This window comes from Euleptes europaea, chromosome 4, assembly GCF_029931775.1.
Source record: "Euleptes europaea isolate rEulEur1 chromosome 4, rEulEur1.hap1, whole genome shotgun sequence".
In the NCBI taxonomy this organism is placed as follows: domain Eukaryota; kingdom Metazoa; phylum Chordata; class Lepidosauria; order Squamata; family Sphaerodactylidae; genus Euleptes; species Euleptes europaea.
The window spans coordinates 87,780,808-87,798,614 of NC_079315.1; the positions used below are offsets into that span (position 1 = coordinate 87,780,808).

At 42.6% G+C, this 17,807-nt stretch overlaps 1 protein-coding gene across 1 annotated transcript in view; it reads right to left on the bottom strand.

The window, feature by feature from the left end:
• Positions 1–6,224: 6,224 nt before the first annotated feature.
• The window catches only part of MRPS27 (mitochondrial ribosomal protein S27), a 62,970-nt gene continuing 51,387 nt past the window's right edge, over positions 6,225–17,807 (bottom strand). Inside the window, exons 8-11 of the mRNA XM_056849017.1 lie at positions 16,060–16,162; positions 12,341–12,483; positions 10,158–10,304; positions 6,225–6,464 (exon numbers count right to left, since the gene is read on the bottom strand). Coding sequence (XP_056704995.1) covers positions 6,225–6,464; positions 10,158–10,304; positions 12,341–12,483; positions 16,060–16,162 — 633 coding nt within the window. The remainder of the gene's footprint in view (positions 6,465–10,157; positions 10,305–12,340; positions 12,484–16,059; positions 16,163–17,807) is intronic.

A 17,807-nucleotide genomic window follows, 5' to 3' on the forward strand; every position in this document is an offset into this window, starting at 1 on the left:
TTTCAGTCAAGATCACAGTCTATTTTCTAACTTAAACTGATCTTCTTTTGCATGCTTTCTCATCTTCCTACAGTGGGTTTAATGGCAACAGTTCCTGCCTTCTAATTCCATCTTCCATCCTTCTCCTCTCATGGTTTTTTTTCTTACTTCACATACTGTGGTGAATGGCTCCAAACGTGTATATGAATGTATTTAACTGTCTTCAATAGCTTAAGTGGTTTAGGCACCTTCTAAAACTGAATTGAAAAGCTCTAATAATTTTGCTAAGGAAAATGTCTTGAGTCTCCCTGCCCCAAGACCTCCTCCTCCAAGGAGTTTTTTCTGCATTTTAAGAGTTTAATGTTCTAAGCCTTGCTTTTGTCCACATGTAACCAGAAGTTCTTGCTTCAGGGAAAATACTAATTTTTGAGGTCTGGCGTATTAGCGATGGAAAATTGTTACATTTGCACTTAGGAACAACAAAAGTATCATGCAAGTGTTCATTTTTTCATGTACTTGAACAAACCACGGGAAGCAGTGTAGGGACAAGCAGTTCTTTCAAAGCATTTGCAATTGCATTACTCGCCTTGTTGAAGATGTTTGCTATTCTTAAAGAAAAATCTATTTGTTGTGATCTTGCAAAAATAAAATAAAATGCAGCATCGAAACCTTGAACATTTGAGGGAGGAGGGGACTGCTTCTCTGCACTGAATTAGCTTAACAGTTCCGGATGCCCAGAACTACCCATTATAGTCATACAAGACTGGGCTGTTATCACACCAGTAAAAGCGCAATTCTGAAGTCCCAGGATGCTTTCACACGTTTGCATGCAGCCTTATCTTTTTCCAAACCATGGAGAGAAAGTCTTGTTGCTGGCTGAGAAGCACCTCACACACACTCCTCTCTCTTATTCTGAATGGTCTTGTTTGTGTCGGTCCGCAGCTGTGTATGGTTTTATGTCTTATAATCCTTCATCACCTCTATTCTATCCAGTCATATCTAATGTAGAAAATTAGTTTCCAGTGAAAGTAATATGTAGTGCTTTTATGATATTTGTGTGCAATATCCCCTCTTCCATTGAGGATATTTGATGTAAAGGAAACAAGCTCAGTTCCACAATAAAATACAAAAATAGTTGAAGTGGCGTTAGTATGATTGCTGTCTTTTATGTAGACATACTCCCTTGTAACCCTTCCTCTGTTCAATCACAAATACGGAAACAGCACTAACAATTATCCTCTACTGATTCGTGTTCAATACACCCTTGCTTGTCAAGGGCTGGGTATGAAACATGAGATGACCATTTATCACCATCGTAATCTGCCTGTGACCCATCTAGCTGGAGGCTGCTAGACAGCTATTTGGTCTGATCAAGCACTCAGAACTCTCTCAGTTTGTGAAGACGCTGCAATTTCCAACCCATTTGTTCATGTCAGTGGATGTGGATCTAGAAGTTGTGGGTGGCAAGTTAATAATAATAATAATAATAAAAGTTGGTTTTTATATGCCGACTTTCTCTACCACCTAAGGCAGAATAAAACCGGCTTACAATTACCTTCCCTTCCCCGCCCCACAACAGACACCCTGTGAGGTAGATGAGGCTGAGAGAGCATGACTGGCCCAAGGTCACCCAGCTGGCTTCGTGTGGAGGAGTGGGGAAACAAATCCAGTTCACCAGATTAGCCTCCACCGCTCATGTGGAGGAGTGGGGAATCAAACCCCAGATCAGAGTCCACCGCTCCAAACCACCATTCTTAACCACCACACCACACTGGCTCTCTGATTGATCTGAGCCAGTGGGTATGTTTTTTTTTAATGGGTACCCTTAAACCAACATTGGTTTAAAGGACAAAAGCAAATGGAACCCTCACCCCTGAACTAATGTATCAGTCAACACCTTTCTCTAGCAGAATCACCATGCAAAATAATTAGTCCAGCACAACCAGTAATACTGTTCTTCACCCAGCCAGATTAGAGGCCCAGCCTTTCTTTGCACAATATTCTGACCTGAATGTGAATATACTTATTAGTGTTCTTCTACCAGCTGCATTACTGTATCTAGATTCAAGGACAGCAAAACACTGTGCAACATTCCATCCAAGCTGGAAGGAATGTGTAATTTGCTCTTGTGAATATTGGATACTGACCTTTTCTATGAGATTGGTAGCGTGAATAATAAAAGAAAGGGAGAGTTGCATATTTGCTTACCTACTCATTAAAGTATTTGGTGTCTGCTGTGAATTTGAATCAGCAATTTGCATTTCAAATGAAACGGAAATAAATTTAACCCTTCCAGTGCTGCTGATCTTTCCCAAGCTAGGCCATAGGAGATCATCCATCAGGAACTGCCTATAGATGAATTCAAAGGTGCTCTTTGAAAGCAGGAAGCAATGTAGATATAGTAAAATGTACTTGCATTCAGTATTACTCACTCTGCAAGATGATTGTGTGTACAAAAACAAGGAGAATTGCACATACAATATGCTGATATACTGCAACCCCTTTGTGGGATGATTGTAGGAGAGAGAGTCCATACGAAGAGGGGGAAATTATTAGAGGGAAGGGGAAAGAAATTAAGTAAAAAACAGATATTGGACGGTTCTTTCTTGACATTATTTTCTAATGTTCAACTTTCATGCTGCAAACTGATTTCCCTTGTAAACCTTGACATTCTAGAGGCAGTGATGCACACTAGCTAAGAGTTACTCCCTTGACATATCTGCTTGGATCAACCCAAAAAGGTGAAAATAAACCCACTATCAACAAACGTAACAGTAAACACAAAAAGGTTGAGGAACAGGATTATGTTTTTGTATTAAAATCTAAAAATAATCCTGTTCAATCTTTTTTTATTTACTTGGAACAAACTAACACACGTACAAGCCCACTAGTAATGTCTACTAGTAAGACATTAGGGTAACTTTCCATAACTAATTATCAGATTCCTGTATAGAAATTACAGGAAATTATAATTTCTGCCAAGGAAAACTGCCAACTTTTCAACTGGCCCTGGTAACAGTTTTTTGCAGGCCAAACTACTGTTCAGTCCCCTGCATGTGACCCCTCTGGGTATTTATTAAATTCATGGAGAGGGAGAATGGGCATGAGGGTACTGGCCCTGCCCTCCACATGATCACAAGCTTGTGAGGACAGTACTTCACGTGTAGGTGCTATGCTCACAGTGATCACAGAAGGTGGGGCTAGCACCCTGGCACCCACTCTCCCTCCACACATTCACTTAGTACATATAGGGGTTGTGCGTAGAAGGCCATTATTGCCTGCTAATGTTTACCCTCACACAATGAAAAGGTTCACCTGCTGATTTCTGAAACTCAAGCTCTGATAAGACACACAAGAGCAGGCCAAATTTGTTTCTGTCCAGTTTTCAACCAGGTAATACCCCACCTTTATGCCCTCATAAGGGCCACCAAAGCGGCTAACAAATTAAAAACATACATAATAAAATCACATATTAAAACCAGAACTAAAATACACATACAAAAATAAAACAGGAAGGAGGGATCAGTGATGGAACGCCAAACGACCACAGCCTGGTTGAAGACTGAAACAGCCACACCCTCCCTCAGGGATGCATTGACTACCTCTCAGACCTAGTCATCCACTCCCTTCCCACCAGTATATTTAGGCAATCAAGAAGGGCAAGGGCCTTACATACAGATGGCAAGCCTCAAACTCCTGATGATCCTCCCCACATCCTGAGACTGAATAAAATGAAAAGTATCCCAAGTAGGTGGACAAGTCAACACCCTGGCCCTGCTAATGTCGAGTCCAAGTCAGAGCAGATGCAAGAGATTTATCAGCAAAGTGTTGAGAAAACAGCCACAGTGGGCCACTAGGCAGTCCACCTCCTGATGGCCAGAGTCCAAATGGCATCTGACCACCTGGCGCTGCTCCACTGGCCTACACTGTGCAGATAAAATGGGCCACTAGGCAGTCCACCTCCTGATGGCCAGAGTCCAAATGGCATCTGACCACCTGGCGCTGCTCCACTGGCCTACACTGTGCAGATAAAATGGGGGCAAGAAGTGTGATGTTTCTTTGCTGCCATCACTGCCACAGAGTATGATTTAAAATGAGCCTTCACCCTTGTATTATTGGATTCGTCCCAAGTCTTCACTGTCACTCTAGCCATCTCCTCCCTTGATTTCATTGTAGAAGGGCAGGTATCTTCCCATCTGGAATATCCTTGTTTTCCAAGTAGGAAGCCAGCTCTAAAGACTGCATAAAATCATGCTGGTTTATAATGGTCTCTCCCAGCCCTCTAGAACAGCTAGGAACCAGTAAAGGATTCACCACAACATGCCTAAGTGTACTTGAATAGCATATATAATTCCCTAAATTAGAATCACAAATATGGCTCAAATCTTGACCCACCAAGAAGCTTTCACTGTGCCAAGGACCCAGTGGTTCAACCATATATGGCCTGCTTAGCAGAATAACTCAGGAAGCCATGAAACAAATGGAGAATGTTTAAGGGGGTCTCTTGGAGCAGATTTTGGGGGAGCCTAGTTTTCTGGACTACAGGACAACCAGAACAGGCAAAATTGGCTTTATCTGCTGGAGACAGGACACTGCACATTTGAAACATAAGAATGGAGATACAAAGAGTAGCAGGCATAAATGTATCTTTGTGCAAAACAAAATGGTGGAGGGCCATTTAATGTTAGCCACTGATATGATGCAACCTACAAAGCATGTGAAAGCACATGCCACAAGATTATGGGACCCACAGCAGCTCAAGTGAATGTAATTCATGAATTATAGGAGTTATGTGGTTTATTATTTAACATTTTTACATTCCACCATTTTCTTTCTAACAGGTCTCGGTGCAGTTTATAATACAAAATCCAAACGACCGCAGCAATCAAATAGAGCACTCTGTTAGTCCTATCAAAAATAAACTAACTAAACCCAATTTTGTTTGTCAATCTACAGTGGCTCCATTTCACATCCAGTCCCATAATGTACCAATCTTAGTGTAATTTTATCCCATCCTTCTTCCAGGGTACCCAGCTTGCTGGGGCTAAAGTGTAGACGACTGGGGAAGGCAATGGCAAACCACCCCATAAACATAGTCTGCCTAGTAAATGTTGTGATGTGATGTCACCCCATGGGTCAGTAATAACCTGGTGATTGCACAGGGAACTACCTTCACCTTTTACCTCCAAGGACTGAGGGTGGTGTGTCTCCTAAGATTGTGTGTCTGGCCCAAGGTCAACCAACAACCTTCACGGCAGAATGGGGCTTTGAACTAAGGTCTCCCAACACCTAGACCAACACTCACCACTACACCATACTGGCTCTCACAACAGCAAAATCAAGATGCAACATAGGGGTTCGATGCACCATTCAGCAGCCAAGCTCCTCGTCTAGTGCAAAATTCGGTTTTGAGTATGTGTACCACGATAGTCCTGTACAAGATTACCATATGTTTATGTTTCACAGAAACTGGAGTGTCGACAGGAACAGGCAGCCAAAGCAGAAGGGAAAGCAGCCAAGCAAATGGCAGAAATTGATCTGCAGGTGCATCACAATACACGTACTTTGGAAGCTTCTGTTTGCGTCTACTGTGAAAGAACATAAAAATTGTATACCTGCTGAAACAAGAGGTCCATTCAGGACAGCATTTTCTCCACAATAGTGGCTAGCCCTTAGAAAACTTTCCAAACAGGGTGTGACAGAGAAAACCCCTATTAATCAAAGTACACTACCTCTAAATAAGCAGATTCCATTTTGAGTTATCAAAGTTATTAGCCACTAATGGATCTAGGGAGAACTGCTTGTGATCCCCTAAATTTTTTTGTTGGGGGGGAGGGAAGGAGACGTAGCCAGAACCTAAAGTATTAGTAGGAAAGATGTGAATTCTTGGTAGTAACTTAAAAAAATCCGAACGAACAAAAAACAAAACACCCCAGCACAATAGCAAATACTGTGGCAATAGCATTTTGCATATTGCCTCTCCAAGCTTATTTTAGAAATGAACATTCTATTAGATGGCAGATCTTTGCTTCAGACACAGTACAGACAAAAGGGGGCAATCGTAATTATAGGCTAAAAGGGGGGAGGAAGCGAAAACTCTTGCAAGAGGGATCCAGAAATATTTAATCTGCCAGATAATCAAGGCTGTATCACAAAAGGGCTCCTCGGCAGCCTTCATAATAGCACATTCTTCATTTTACAGCTAGGAGAAAAGGTAGCGGAACAAAAGTCTTTAACAGGGAACATTAAAGGGAGGCTTTTGCTGCCTTCCTGGCTTCGAGCTCTTGCCGGGCCTTTTCTCTCAATTTTTTCTCTCTTTCCACCAGAAGTGCCCGCTCCTGCTCCCACTCCTTCAACTTCTGCTCATATTTTGCAAGGTCTTCCTCTTCAAATCTGGGCCGCTTTTCCTCCACAAGCTGGGTGGTCAACGTCAACAAGCGGGAAGAGTCCACCTTGCCGAGCGCCTGCAGTTTCGCATGCAGATCCTGTCGTGAGAGGGAGTGGAAAGAAACAGAAATCGGGGGGTTAGTGGTGGTGGAGGAACAGCAGCTCTCCAGTGATAGCATCAACCCGCTTGTCCAGCCTGGAGTATCTTTTCACCAGAACTGGGATTGGAAATTCGAGAATTCGGCACAGTCTAGCATTCATCTTGGAAAAGGGTGCCAGTTACAGTAAAAAAAAAGCTCCCATTCCCAATACACACAATGTATTGTAGAATAATAATAATAAGTAATAATAATAATAAGCAATAACAAAGCAAAGACAAAAAAGAATCAATTTTAATTCAGCTAAGTGCTGGGAGGGGCTGAGCTTGCACAACAAACAAGGAATGCCATTAAGAAACATTCGTCACATGAAGAAATGATGAATGCCTCGCCGGCAATCTTAACATTTGAGGGCTCTTTCCCATCCTCCCAGCTCAGTGCTGATAAGGATCCACCCTGAGCTGCTTCTGCTAACCTCCCTTCCAACAGATGGGAATCGTTTAAAAAGGCTTGGGCTAATGGCATACTAAATAGTTCCCATGAGCCCCTCCAGTTCTTGCCGAGAACATTCCTCTATGGCCCTTTTTCCTAATAACTCTCATGGTCTTAAACTCAGCTCTACATACACAGACCCTGCAATTGCTTTAATTCTGCTGGTGTGTGTGTGTGTGTGTGTGAGAGAGAGAGAGATGGTGGTGGAAATCCTATTCCAGCTAAGCAGAATTAGACCAGAGAGCTGGGTAGTATACCTTACCATATATACAATGCAGTATTTCTTGAGGCACACCCCGATGAGTCATAAAAAAATATTAATTCACTTAAGTGCTTTAAGATGCAGGGCCATTTGTGGTTATGGATGTTTTACAGGACAGCTAGATGTTCCCCAGACAAAAGGCAAATTAATTGCTCTAATGGAGAAGCCTCCCGGAGAATGGAAAGAGATGTCCAAGGATAGAGAGAACATCCAGAAAGCAGCTTCCATCACATCTCCTTTCTTATTCACTCCCTTGCCAGAAAGGATCCCTCAGACTACCCTCTCCATCAGAAATAAAGACACGGCTACACCTAACTGGGAGAGCAAAAGATTCGACAGAATTTCTGTGCAGACTAACGGGAACATTAATTGGGGAAATACTTTGCCAGCTGCATATCTTGCCAATGTGCTTTCCCTCCCACCCCTCTTTTCTGTTTGCAGGTATTTGAAGCTCGGGTGTGGCTGGAGGCAAACGTTGTTTGGTATAAGTTGAAAGAAAAGAGCAAAAAGGGATCTTGGCTCGGCCCATGGCCCACGGGATGTGGTCACTGATTGTTCTTGTTACTGTACTGAGAACTTGCCCAGGATACAGTTTTGTGGTGTGTGGGGGTTGTTTGTTTATACTTTGTTTGATTAATTGTTGCTTATTTAAATTTGGTATTTTTGTTGTGTTGGGTCCCTGTTGATGGAATATTTCCCATCCACCCCCAAATACAACCCAACACCATTCATCTTCTCCAATTCTAGCTTCCATCAGTCCTTTTTCACCACACTTCTCTTGAACTTTTCATTCTCTAAACATCAAAGCATATGCACAATCACTAGGCAGGAAAACAGACTGTGCATTTACTCAATTCGTATAATTCAAACTTGGGAAAATACTCTGTTTAGTTCAGTGGGAATTTTGTCCTTTTCAGAAGCGTGGCCTTAGGTAAAAGGAAGTGAACCACACTGCAGGGCACATACGCTGTAAAGGCTTGCGTGAGTAAATGAGTCACCTTTTTAAAATTCTACTATTCAGATTGCCGTTCCTTCTGTTTTGTAAGTAGATACTTTGGGCTGATGCACATAACGCAATGTCTTCCACCACAAGGACCTTGCATCATACGTTCGCTGGAAGTTCGGTGCCTCTCAGGGTGTTTTCATAAACTGAAATGGCTCTGGAGAGCTGCTATTTCTTCCATTAGGAATCTTATGTGTAACGGCAGATACATATATGTTTCCCAGCTGAGCAAACAGCAGCTCCCCGGGGTCTTTTCAGTTTGGAAAAACAACACGGGTGGCAGGAGGCTGAAGCCCCTTCTCCACACATGCCCCAGTTGGAATATGGCCCCTGTATAGCTGGGAGGCAAGGAATTCCTGGTGCATACATGACACCAAGTCTTTGTGGTGCCCATAAGGACTTTCTGTCATGTGACTCAGTTCATACCATATAACACAAAAGCTGACGCTGTGGATGACAAAAACAAAATGGAGATTTAGCCACCAGCCGATTGTCAGCAACAATTCCTTTATAAGAAAGCTCTTTGAAGAAATAAAGGTGGATGTAGTGATGGCTGCAAGTATAGATGGCTTTAAAAAGGGTGGTCAGCCGAATCGACAACATACTATAGTCGGCCTTACCTGCTACAGTAAGCGCTTAAACATGGCAACCATCTTTTTTAATTAATTGGGCTGTTTATGGTTTTATAGTTTACATTTTATATATTTTATTGTGGTAGTTATATTGGACTTTTTATTGTTGTAACCCGCCCTGAGCCCAGCTTTCCGGGGGAGGGCGAGCTAAAAATGTGAAAATAAATAAAATAAATAAAAAAGGGATTAGATAGCTACTGCTCACTAGGTTGACTCCAGTGCATTTGCTACTCTTACCATTAATGGGACAAATCTGTGGGGTACGACCAATACTTTTGCATTTCTTGAGCTGAAGAGAATTCTGACAGAAATATGATGCTGAAATACGTTTGTGCACTTTTCATTCAAAGAGCTATATCTTCACACTTAAAAGGTCTCAGAGACCTCAAGACAGCCAAGCTGTCACAGTTTAAATGCTTGGGTTTGTCTATGGTTCCATAATCACCATGATAGGTCATCACTTAGTAAATGGTCATCTGTGTTCAGCCAAAGGAATCCAAGCTATGTTACAGTCATTTGTGCCTGACAACTGACAGCAATGGAACGTACATAAACAAATGGAGAAACGGTGCAAGGGCAAGTAACTGATCTGGAATGACACACCACTTCACTTAGCAAGGCACTTGACTTATCAAGGCTGATGTCTGAAAAGCAAAAACAACGTCCCAGCAGCCAGGCAACAGACAAGTAGCCTTGAGCATGTTTTTCAAAACACAATTTCCTGTTTGATGTGTTACAAACACAATTCAATGACAATGTTTAAAAAGCCAGGTAGCCTCACTGGAGGAGCACCAATATCTAGGCGTAAGGGAGAAGGGCACATTCTCTTTACAGGAGACCACGGAAGCTGACTAATCAGCAAATGCCTGGGAAGAATCATAGAGTTGGAAAAGACCACCAGGGTCATCTAGTCCAACCCTCTGCACAATGCAGGAAATTCACAACTACCTCCCCCAACACCCCCCCAGTGACCAGAAGATGACCAAGATGCCCTCCCTCTCATCATCTGCCTAAGGTCACAGAATCAGCATTGCTGACAAATGGCCATCTAACCTCTTCGTAAAAACCTCCAGGGAAGGAGCACTTACCACCTCCCGAGGAAGCTTGTTCCACTGAGGAACCGCTCTGTTAGAAAATTCTTCTAGACGGAAACTCTTTTGATTTAATTTCAACCAGTTGGTTCTGGTTCGACCTTCTGGGGCAACAGAAAACAACTCGGCACCATCCTCTATATGACAGCCCCTCAAGTTCTTGAAGATGGTTATCATATCCCTTCTCAGTCTTGAGGGAAGGAAACAGCATACCTTGAACTGATCACGGTACTCAGGAAGCCGAAGCTTTTCTGTTTCTTCTGACTGTGCTTGCTTTGGTGTTTCTTCTGATGCCTCTGCTTCTTCTTGAGATGCTTCTGTCACAGGAGCAGGCTGCAATATGGCTGCCAAAACATCAACCTAGGGAACAGAAATGTGAACGCACAAGGAAGTGGCTTGTAAAAAACATAGAGCAACATCTTCTTCTTCTTTGCCTAATCCATAAGGATGATTGATTGGAAGCTCCAGTGGGCATCTTTCTGATGTCTGTGGATCCATGATAAAAATCATGCGAATACTGGCTGTTGTTTTTAAGAAGGGGCATTTCTATACTTCAAGTCTAGAAATAAAGTCTAGACATAAACCTGACTCATAAGGTTTGAATACACAGTGGCACATGGGTAAAAAAAACACTGCTAAGCCAGCAAATATCCACAACTCAGAGTTTTCCAAAGCTCAAGATTTCAAAGTCCTATTAAGACTGTTCAATGTTTTCCTCCACATTTCAGTGAAGAAAAATTGCTCTTTGGCGTTGAGACTGTTCTACCATACAATGCGTTCATTAAAAAGTTTTTTTAAGCACCAATGCACAAGTGATGTAATTATCGACAATGGATTATTTGACTAATGCCATGAGATAAAAGACTGGGAATTTAAGAGTGGCGTGTTTTCTTTAAGGGCTTGATGGTCGAACTTTGTGGGAGAAGCAATCTGATAAAGCAGAGTCTTTTCTGAAATGACTATTGATTTTGTTATTAGCTCTCAATGGGTTGCAAAGGCTCTTGCTGAACGTTGCTCAAGTCTTCCACAACAATTACACGTATGGGAAGACGTCAAGGCATGCTGAGAATATGAGGCAACTGAATTTCTGCTTTACTAAACTGTATCATGAGCTCATCTTGCTTATTCGACTGTCAGTATGATCATACATCTTGCTCTCTCCTGTTGACAATAGGCAGTTGACAATGGGCAGGCTAACTCTGAACTGAGGCACTGTGCAAAAATATTTGCCCTTCCTGTTTCTTCTGCATCTCTGTCTCATTCACAATCACCCAGAGAAGCAAAGTATTGGAGTATGGTGGAAGGTTCCATTCCACCAAGGAGAACTGTTTGTTCTGGGTAACTCAAATGCCAAGAGCAAAGAAACAGCTGAGAATCCACGGCTGTCGAAGTGGGATCTGACCAGAGGAACAGCCGAGTTAGTCTAGAGCCACAAATATTCCTTTCTGTTTTTGCTGCAGCGCGCTAACAAACTTTTATTCTAGCATAATTTTTCTTTTCCCGCTTTAATTGTATTAAACAACAAAAAAGAAGCAATATACAACAATACATATATGGCATAAGAAAAATATGTAAAATATAATAAGAACTAAATTTCAAAATTAGAAAATGCTCTAAGAAAAATCTGCTCCAAAATTACAGAACTAGGTAATACAATTATCAATGCCAATGTAGTTGATGCTCCAGTCTAATTCCTTAAAACCAGTGTGCAAACTCTGGGGGGATGTTGGTTTTAAGATTAAACTTACATTCCTAAAGCCACATATATACTGTAACTTGGTCAAATAGTCTTAATTAGTAATTAATGCAAGATAATAAAAGTTTTTTTTAAATAAAAGTTTATATTTCTTACCCACAGCATATACATTGCTTTTGGCTATATTGAATTCCCTGGTCTTTTTAGGATTTGGAACACCGCATGGCGAACATAAGCATTTTAATACAGGCACCTATTAAGCAAATTGCTAATTGTCCCATTGACCTAGCCATTGAAGCCAACTCAATTTTTCATGGATTAAAACTGAAACTGTTAATCTTTAAAGTACCACAAGGCTCCCATTTATTTTTTGGAGTGCTGCTGCTATTCTGCCCAAAGCACACAGAGCTTCAAGAAGGGTCTGACGGCACAGCCGGGTCCCTTCCCTCTTTGGCAGTCTCCTATGTCAGAAAACACCATCAGGAAGACGGAAAGAAAAAATAATACTGACACCACCGAATCACCGGCAGCTTGTTTAACATAATCAGATGGCCAAGAGCAAAATGTTGGAGGGGACCAGTACTGAATCCCTCTGCCACCTGCTGCTGGCCTGCTCAGATGATCAACCCACCCTACTCCCAAGAATGCCTGGGGACTGCTCTGTCAAGTAATTCTCCGCTCCACTCCTTTATCCACTTACAGCTTCTTTACACAGCTTTACATCCCCAGGAAGTAACGCCACATTCTCCATCACTTGCAAGGCTCTGTTCAGATAACCCGGGGTCCACATGAGAGGCATCAGGTTGTAAACGGCTCGTAGTCCCTGGGACAGCTCCACTTTTCCTGTTGTTAAATACATAACTGAGGGTTATTTAAAGTCAGAAAATACGTTTCATCCAGAAAGCAACTTTCCCATCCTCTGAAATTTTTATGGCCCACCACCTGTAACTTTTGCTTGTGGAGAATGACTGTCAAAACATCTCTCCTGTAAATAAGGTGTTTATTAACATTTTTTGCAACATTGCTGGGGCATTTCTCTCCAGATGTGTGTAACACCTGCAACAGACTAAAGTCTCCCTGGATTGGCTGTTTGTCTCTTACCAGAGGCATAACCTTTCCAAAACATGGTATTTCCATTATCTAGCTTAGGCTAAGTTTGGAGGGTGGGGGAACAGGTTGGGAGCAGATATTATTCCTCTTCAAAAGAGCTACAACATAGAAAAATGTTTTTTAAAAGATGAGTTTCAACACAGAAATGTTGTTCTTGCAGAATCACTCTGACAGGTGTACCCCCCCTTGATCAAAGACTGAAATATTTCAGCAATCTGTATGCAGTGGATACTTGGAAATTAGAAAAAAATAGATCTAAAAAACCCATTTTCATTGGTTTGAAAAGCAGGTGTTTAATCCTCAGTACTGTATTATTGGATGTAAATTCATCACTAACAGTGGGTTTTTTTTGGGGGGGGGGGGGTTGGCTGCCGCTCCCTGTTAAACCCATCTCATCCGTTTCTTCTTTATTAAACATCTCTTGTGAAGAAATATAAAAGTCTGCACTGTATCTAGTTCAGAAGGAAGCAACGGAATTTAAAATGGATGTGCAAAATAAGCAAAACTGTAAATGTGTTGTTGATTTACAGTTTATTCTGAATATGAGCTTTGTTGGATTTCCTTGTAGCATGTTGCCTTATATACAGAACAAAAATATTAGCAAGTATCTGCACCACAGCACATCTCTCAAAATGATCGCGCCATGCAATCATCAATGAGCGTCCTATCAGCACAGATGTTTTACTTCAATACCAGTAAACCATAGGGCCAAATTAAATTAACTTGGGCTGCTTTGGAAGAGCTAATCACTGGGGAAGGGGAAGAGCTAATGGCTTGGATCCACCAGCGCTTTTCCATGGGCGAAAGGATCCACACCCACGTACTGCAACTTTCTCACCACCACCACCCTCCTGCTGCATCCCACAATGTTGCTCCTAGGGGGGAAAGTATTTTGGGCTACAGAGGAAACAAGAAAGTTGCACTCCAGGGGTGGAAATCTTCCACCCATGGAAAAGGTCCAGTGGATCCAAGCCAGTATCTGTGTAACTCATAATTAATTTACATAGAAGTGTCATTTTAAAGGCTAATTTAGGTTTCCTGAATACTACTTGCCATACTGGTGACAAAGGGCTTCTCCACATTACTATGAGCATGAACTGCACAGGTAGCTACATTATCTCCTTGCAGAGGCCAAGTAGCTTTCTACATGGAAAATGCTTTTCACCCAGGAAAATTATAGCCTATTAAATATACCTGAGGTTCTAATCCTGACTACTTGGTGCATTACAAACTCTTTATTAGCAGGATCCAGTCCTTAACTCTTGCCATCCTGGTAAAATCAGACATTTGATATTAAAGAGTTCTGATGTGGCCTTGCATACCTTACTGGAGTTTGTATCGCCTTTAGCTGTCTACATGAATCACAACAGTGCATCTAGCAGTGCAAAGTACTGTGACACACCTAATGTCTCTCTTCCCCAAGCAGGGAGGCTACGGAGAGCCGCAGTTGCATGTGCACAAACAAACCTTGCTGGGTTGTGGCTAAATATAAACCGCCAAGTTGCTCCGAGCCAATCTGTGCCCACAGACGTCTTTCACTCTTGCAGAGGTCTACTCCATTAGAGTTGGCAAGACTGCAGAATGTGTGACATAGTAGAAAATAGCTTTTGATCTTTGGAATGCCAATGTCAGGAGGGTCACTCCCACACGGCGGTAAACCAATTTGCTAAGTACAACGCCTTCCCAAATAATTGAGGCTATGCATAAATACAAAATGCTGACCACGGGAAGGGTGAGGTGTGCATGTATCAATACATCACATGAACTGTGCACCAATAGTTCTGAGGGAAATGGGATGCCAATTAGTTTACAGCTTTCGCCTTTATTCCCAGTGCTGTCTGCAGTCACATAGAATCAGAATCAGCATCCTTCTTCTGTCACCTTGTTGCCTTTCTACCTCTGTGAGCTTTCCCTAACAAACTGTGAGACAAAGAGAGAGGCCAAACCTTTTGTGTCTTGATTGCCCCTCAGCTGAAGGTAAATTGCCAGTTAACAGCGAATAATGGGGTAGGATGAAGCTATTACATGACTGGTAAGTAACTCAGAATTAGGTGAAGTTATTCTTTAAAAAAAAACACCAAAGAATATTGAAACTGGGTGCTTCAAACACTGCACATCAAGGTCTCAAGTACAAGGTCTCAAGTTCCCAAGATGTTGTCTCCCCTTTAAAATGTATGGATGAAGGTCCTAGTTCTGACTAGGACTGCAGCATTAGAGGAGGACAAGTTTATGCTCCTCAGAGCTATTTCAGATTGGGAAAATAGCACCGGGGGGGGGGGGAGAAGACACAAAATACACACCATGCTATGGTTCCAGACAGAATTGGGGTCCCCCCATGCACAATTTCTATAGAAAGAAAAATGCTTCCATTCATGGAATTCCCAGCATCATGTACAGATCTGACTCAAGTAGTTTTGGAACTCAACAGTAGGTTGAGAGAATATTATGCACCGGTCCACCTCTTCCAGTTGCGACATACAGCTCTCAATACCAACCGCCAGAACACTAGAATCATAGAGCTGGAAGGGACCACCAGGGTCATCTAGTCCAATCCCCTGCACAATGCAGGAAATTCAAAACTACCTCCCCCCCAACACCCCCTAGTGCCGTGTTGGCGAACCTATGGCACGCGTGCCCGACTTGGCATGCGGAGCCCTGTCTGTGGGCACGCGCGGGTAAGTCGAGAAGCCCCCCCTTCCCTGGACTCCCAGGAGCTCCCTGGAGCGCCGTGCCGCGTGCGCCCACCAACCCTTGAGGCCTCCTCCAGAGACAACGGGCGGGCCGGCCCCAGGGGCTCGCTGCAGTTTGGGCTTGCAGAGCTTTGGAGGGAGCTGCCAACCCAACCCCACACCACCCCACACTCCCATAAAAGAGCCCCTCGCACCTCTCCAATGCGAGGAGCTCCATGAGGTCTTGAAAGAGCAGGGAGAAGCATCTGGAGCAGGGAGCCGAGCAGTCCCTTCCCTGGACTCCAAGCCCCCCCCTTCCCTGGACTCCCCGCCACCCGGCGGGAGCAAACTGCCAAGTTGGCACTTTGCAATAAATAAGTGGGTTTTGGGTTGCAGTTTGGGCACTCGGTCTCTAAAAGGTTCGCCATCACTGCCCTAGTGGATGGGAATCATTTTATACAGATTGTTTGTCTGTACCTTGACCCTCTGATAGTACTCGGATATTAATTCTAGTTTTGTAGGATGAAGAAAGCTATCTTAACTACTTAATTAAGCTATCTTAACTACTCAACCCACCAACCTAAACCTAATCAATGAAGCTGTAAGGAAGAGAGCTTGTGATGAAATCCTTAGAACTTACCGAGAAGTGCATAACCATATAGCCGAGAGCTGAAGCCCACCGTGTCAGTCTGCTTCAGGCCTGTTAACAACAGGGATGCTCCAAGGTCTCTCTCTTCCTCCCACTAAAAAAAAATTACACATCGTTTCAATGAATTAATGTTAAAATGGCGCATGAAGTCTCTGGTTGTGGATAGTCTTCCGATACCACTCCCCTGCCCTTTCCCAGATGCAAGAACGTTCACTTTCCTTGTTTGGTTGTGCTGCAAAGACTAGTCAGAGAAATGGATTGCCGTAATCCTGCAACGGCATGCAAGCCGTTCTTTAATAACCTGTTTTGGTAATAAGACATTTTTGATCAACACAAACCTTTAAAAACCAACAGCCCATAAACACAGAGAGGTTCTAGGTGTTAAAGAAACCAACCTATAAAGCTGCCATAGATCAGCTCCACCTAACTCAGTACTGTTTGCTCTTGGCTGGCAGGAGCTCTCCGGGGTCTCAAGCAGGGACGGCTCTTTCCCTAACAATTCCTCTCCGAGATCCTTCCTCTGCAGATGTCAGGAATAGAACCTGGGATCTTCTGCATGCAAAGCGTGCCCTCTGGAACTGAGTCAGATCCTCCTCAGCACAAACGTGATGAAAACAGGATTGCCATATTGGTCAGTCAACTGGGTTTTACCCAAAATATGGGGATGCCACTCAATACCCATACAGCCTATCAGCTAGCTCAGATTCCCATCTTTCTTTCTTTTTCAAGTATCTAGGCCTTCTATATTCAGAGACAGGAACATTTTACCTTCTAATTTATCTTGAGGGAAATGGTCGATTGCACCTTCCCTTTGTTCTAGCCAATGAAGGAAGTCAGATCTGTGATTGACAGGTGTCTTTTATCTATCGCTATAAGCTGCTTCTTTGGAGCCTGCAACAGCACTTGGTGGCTTCATTTGTGTCTTCTGATATTTTGTCTTTAACTGACTTCTAAAACGAAGTACTTTTAAAGCAAAGGGTCTTTTTCCCTCTTGCAAATTTGAATTTCTGGATTATTCTAAGACACAGCAATAATGTAATAAAAATGAATCTTCCTAGAGATATAAACAGCAGCATTTATCAATGCCATCCCCAGATCTATCTACAGCATTGAGAGCAGCAGAAAAAGAAAGTGATCTTTATATTTGCAAGACCAGAAAACATTTTTAGACAGTATATTTGCAAATCAAAAGAACCAATCTGAGAGGCAATACTTAGTGGATGGATAGCATTTAATGAGCCAAGGCTTTCATATGCCTGAGGCAATACTCAAAACATTTTAAGGAAAAATATCCTCTGCTAAGATTCAAGACTTATTTGTGTATAGAAAATTCATCTACAAGGCCTTTCCAGTTCTACTGACAATAAATGCTACAAGCTAAGGTGTTTGTTTTGTTAGTATGTCACTGTTAAAGGTTCCTGACTTTGGAAGAGAACAAACTTACACTCCTACATTAGAACATCTAATTGTACAGTAGTTGAATAGATGCAGAGCCATGATCTGTTGTAGCAACAAATTCAAAGGGCACAGTGCTTTATTTTTCTCTCCCGCAGACAAACTTTGCTGTTGTCTCAGGGCCTAACCTCACAAAAAATTGTTCCTGATTCTACTCCCATAAGACTTTCAAACAGATGTGCGCTGGGAGTTTCCTTCTACAACTTAAGATTCCCAGATTCAAGGGGGCCCAATTTGGAGCAGGACCGTGATATTCAAGGTCCTAAGTGCCCACCCACACCACC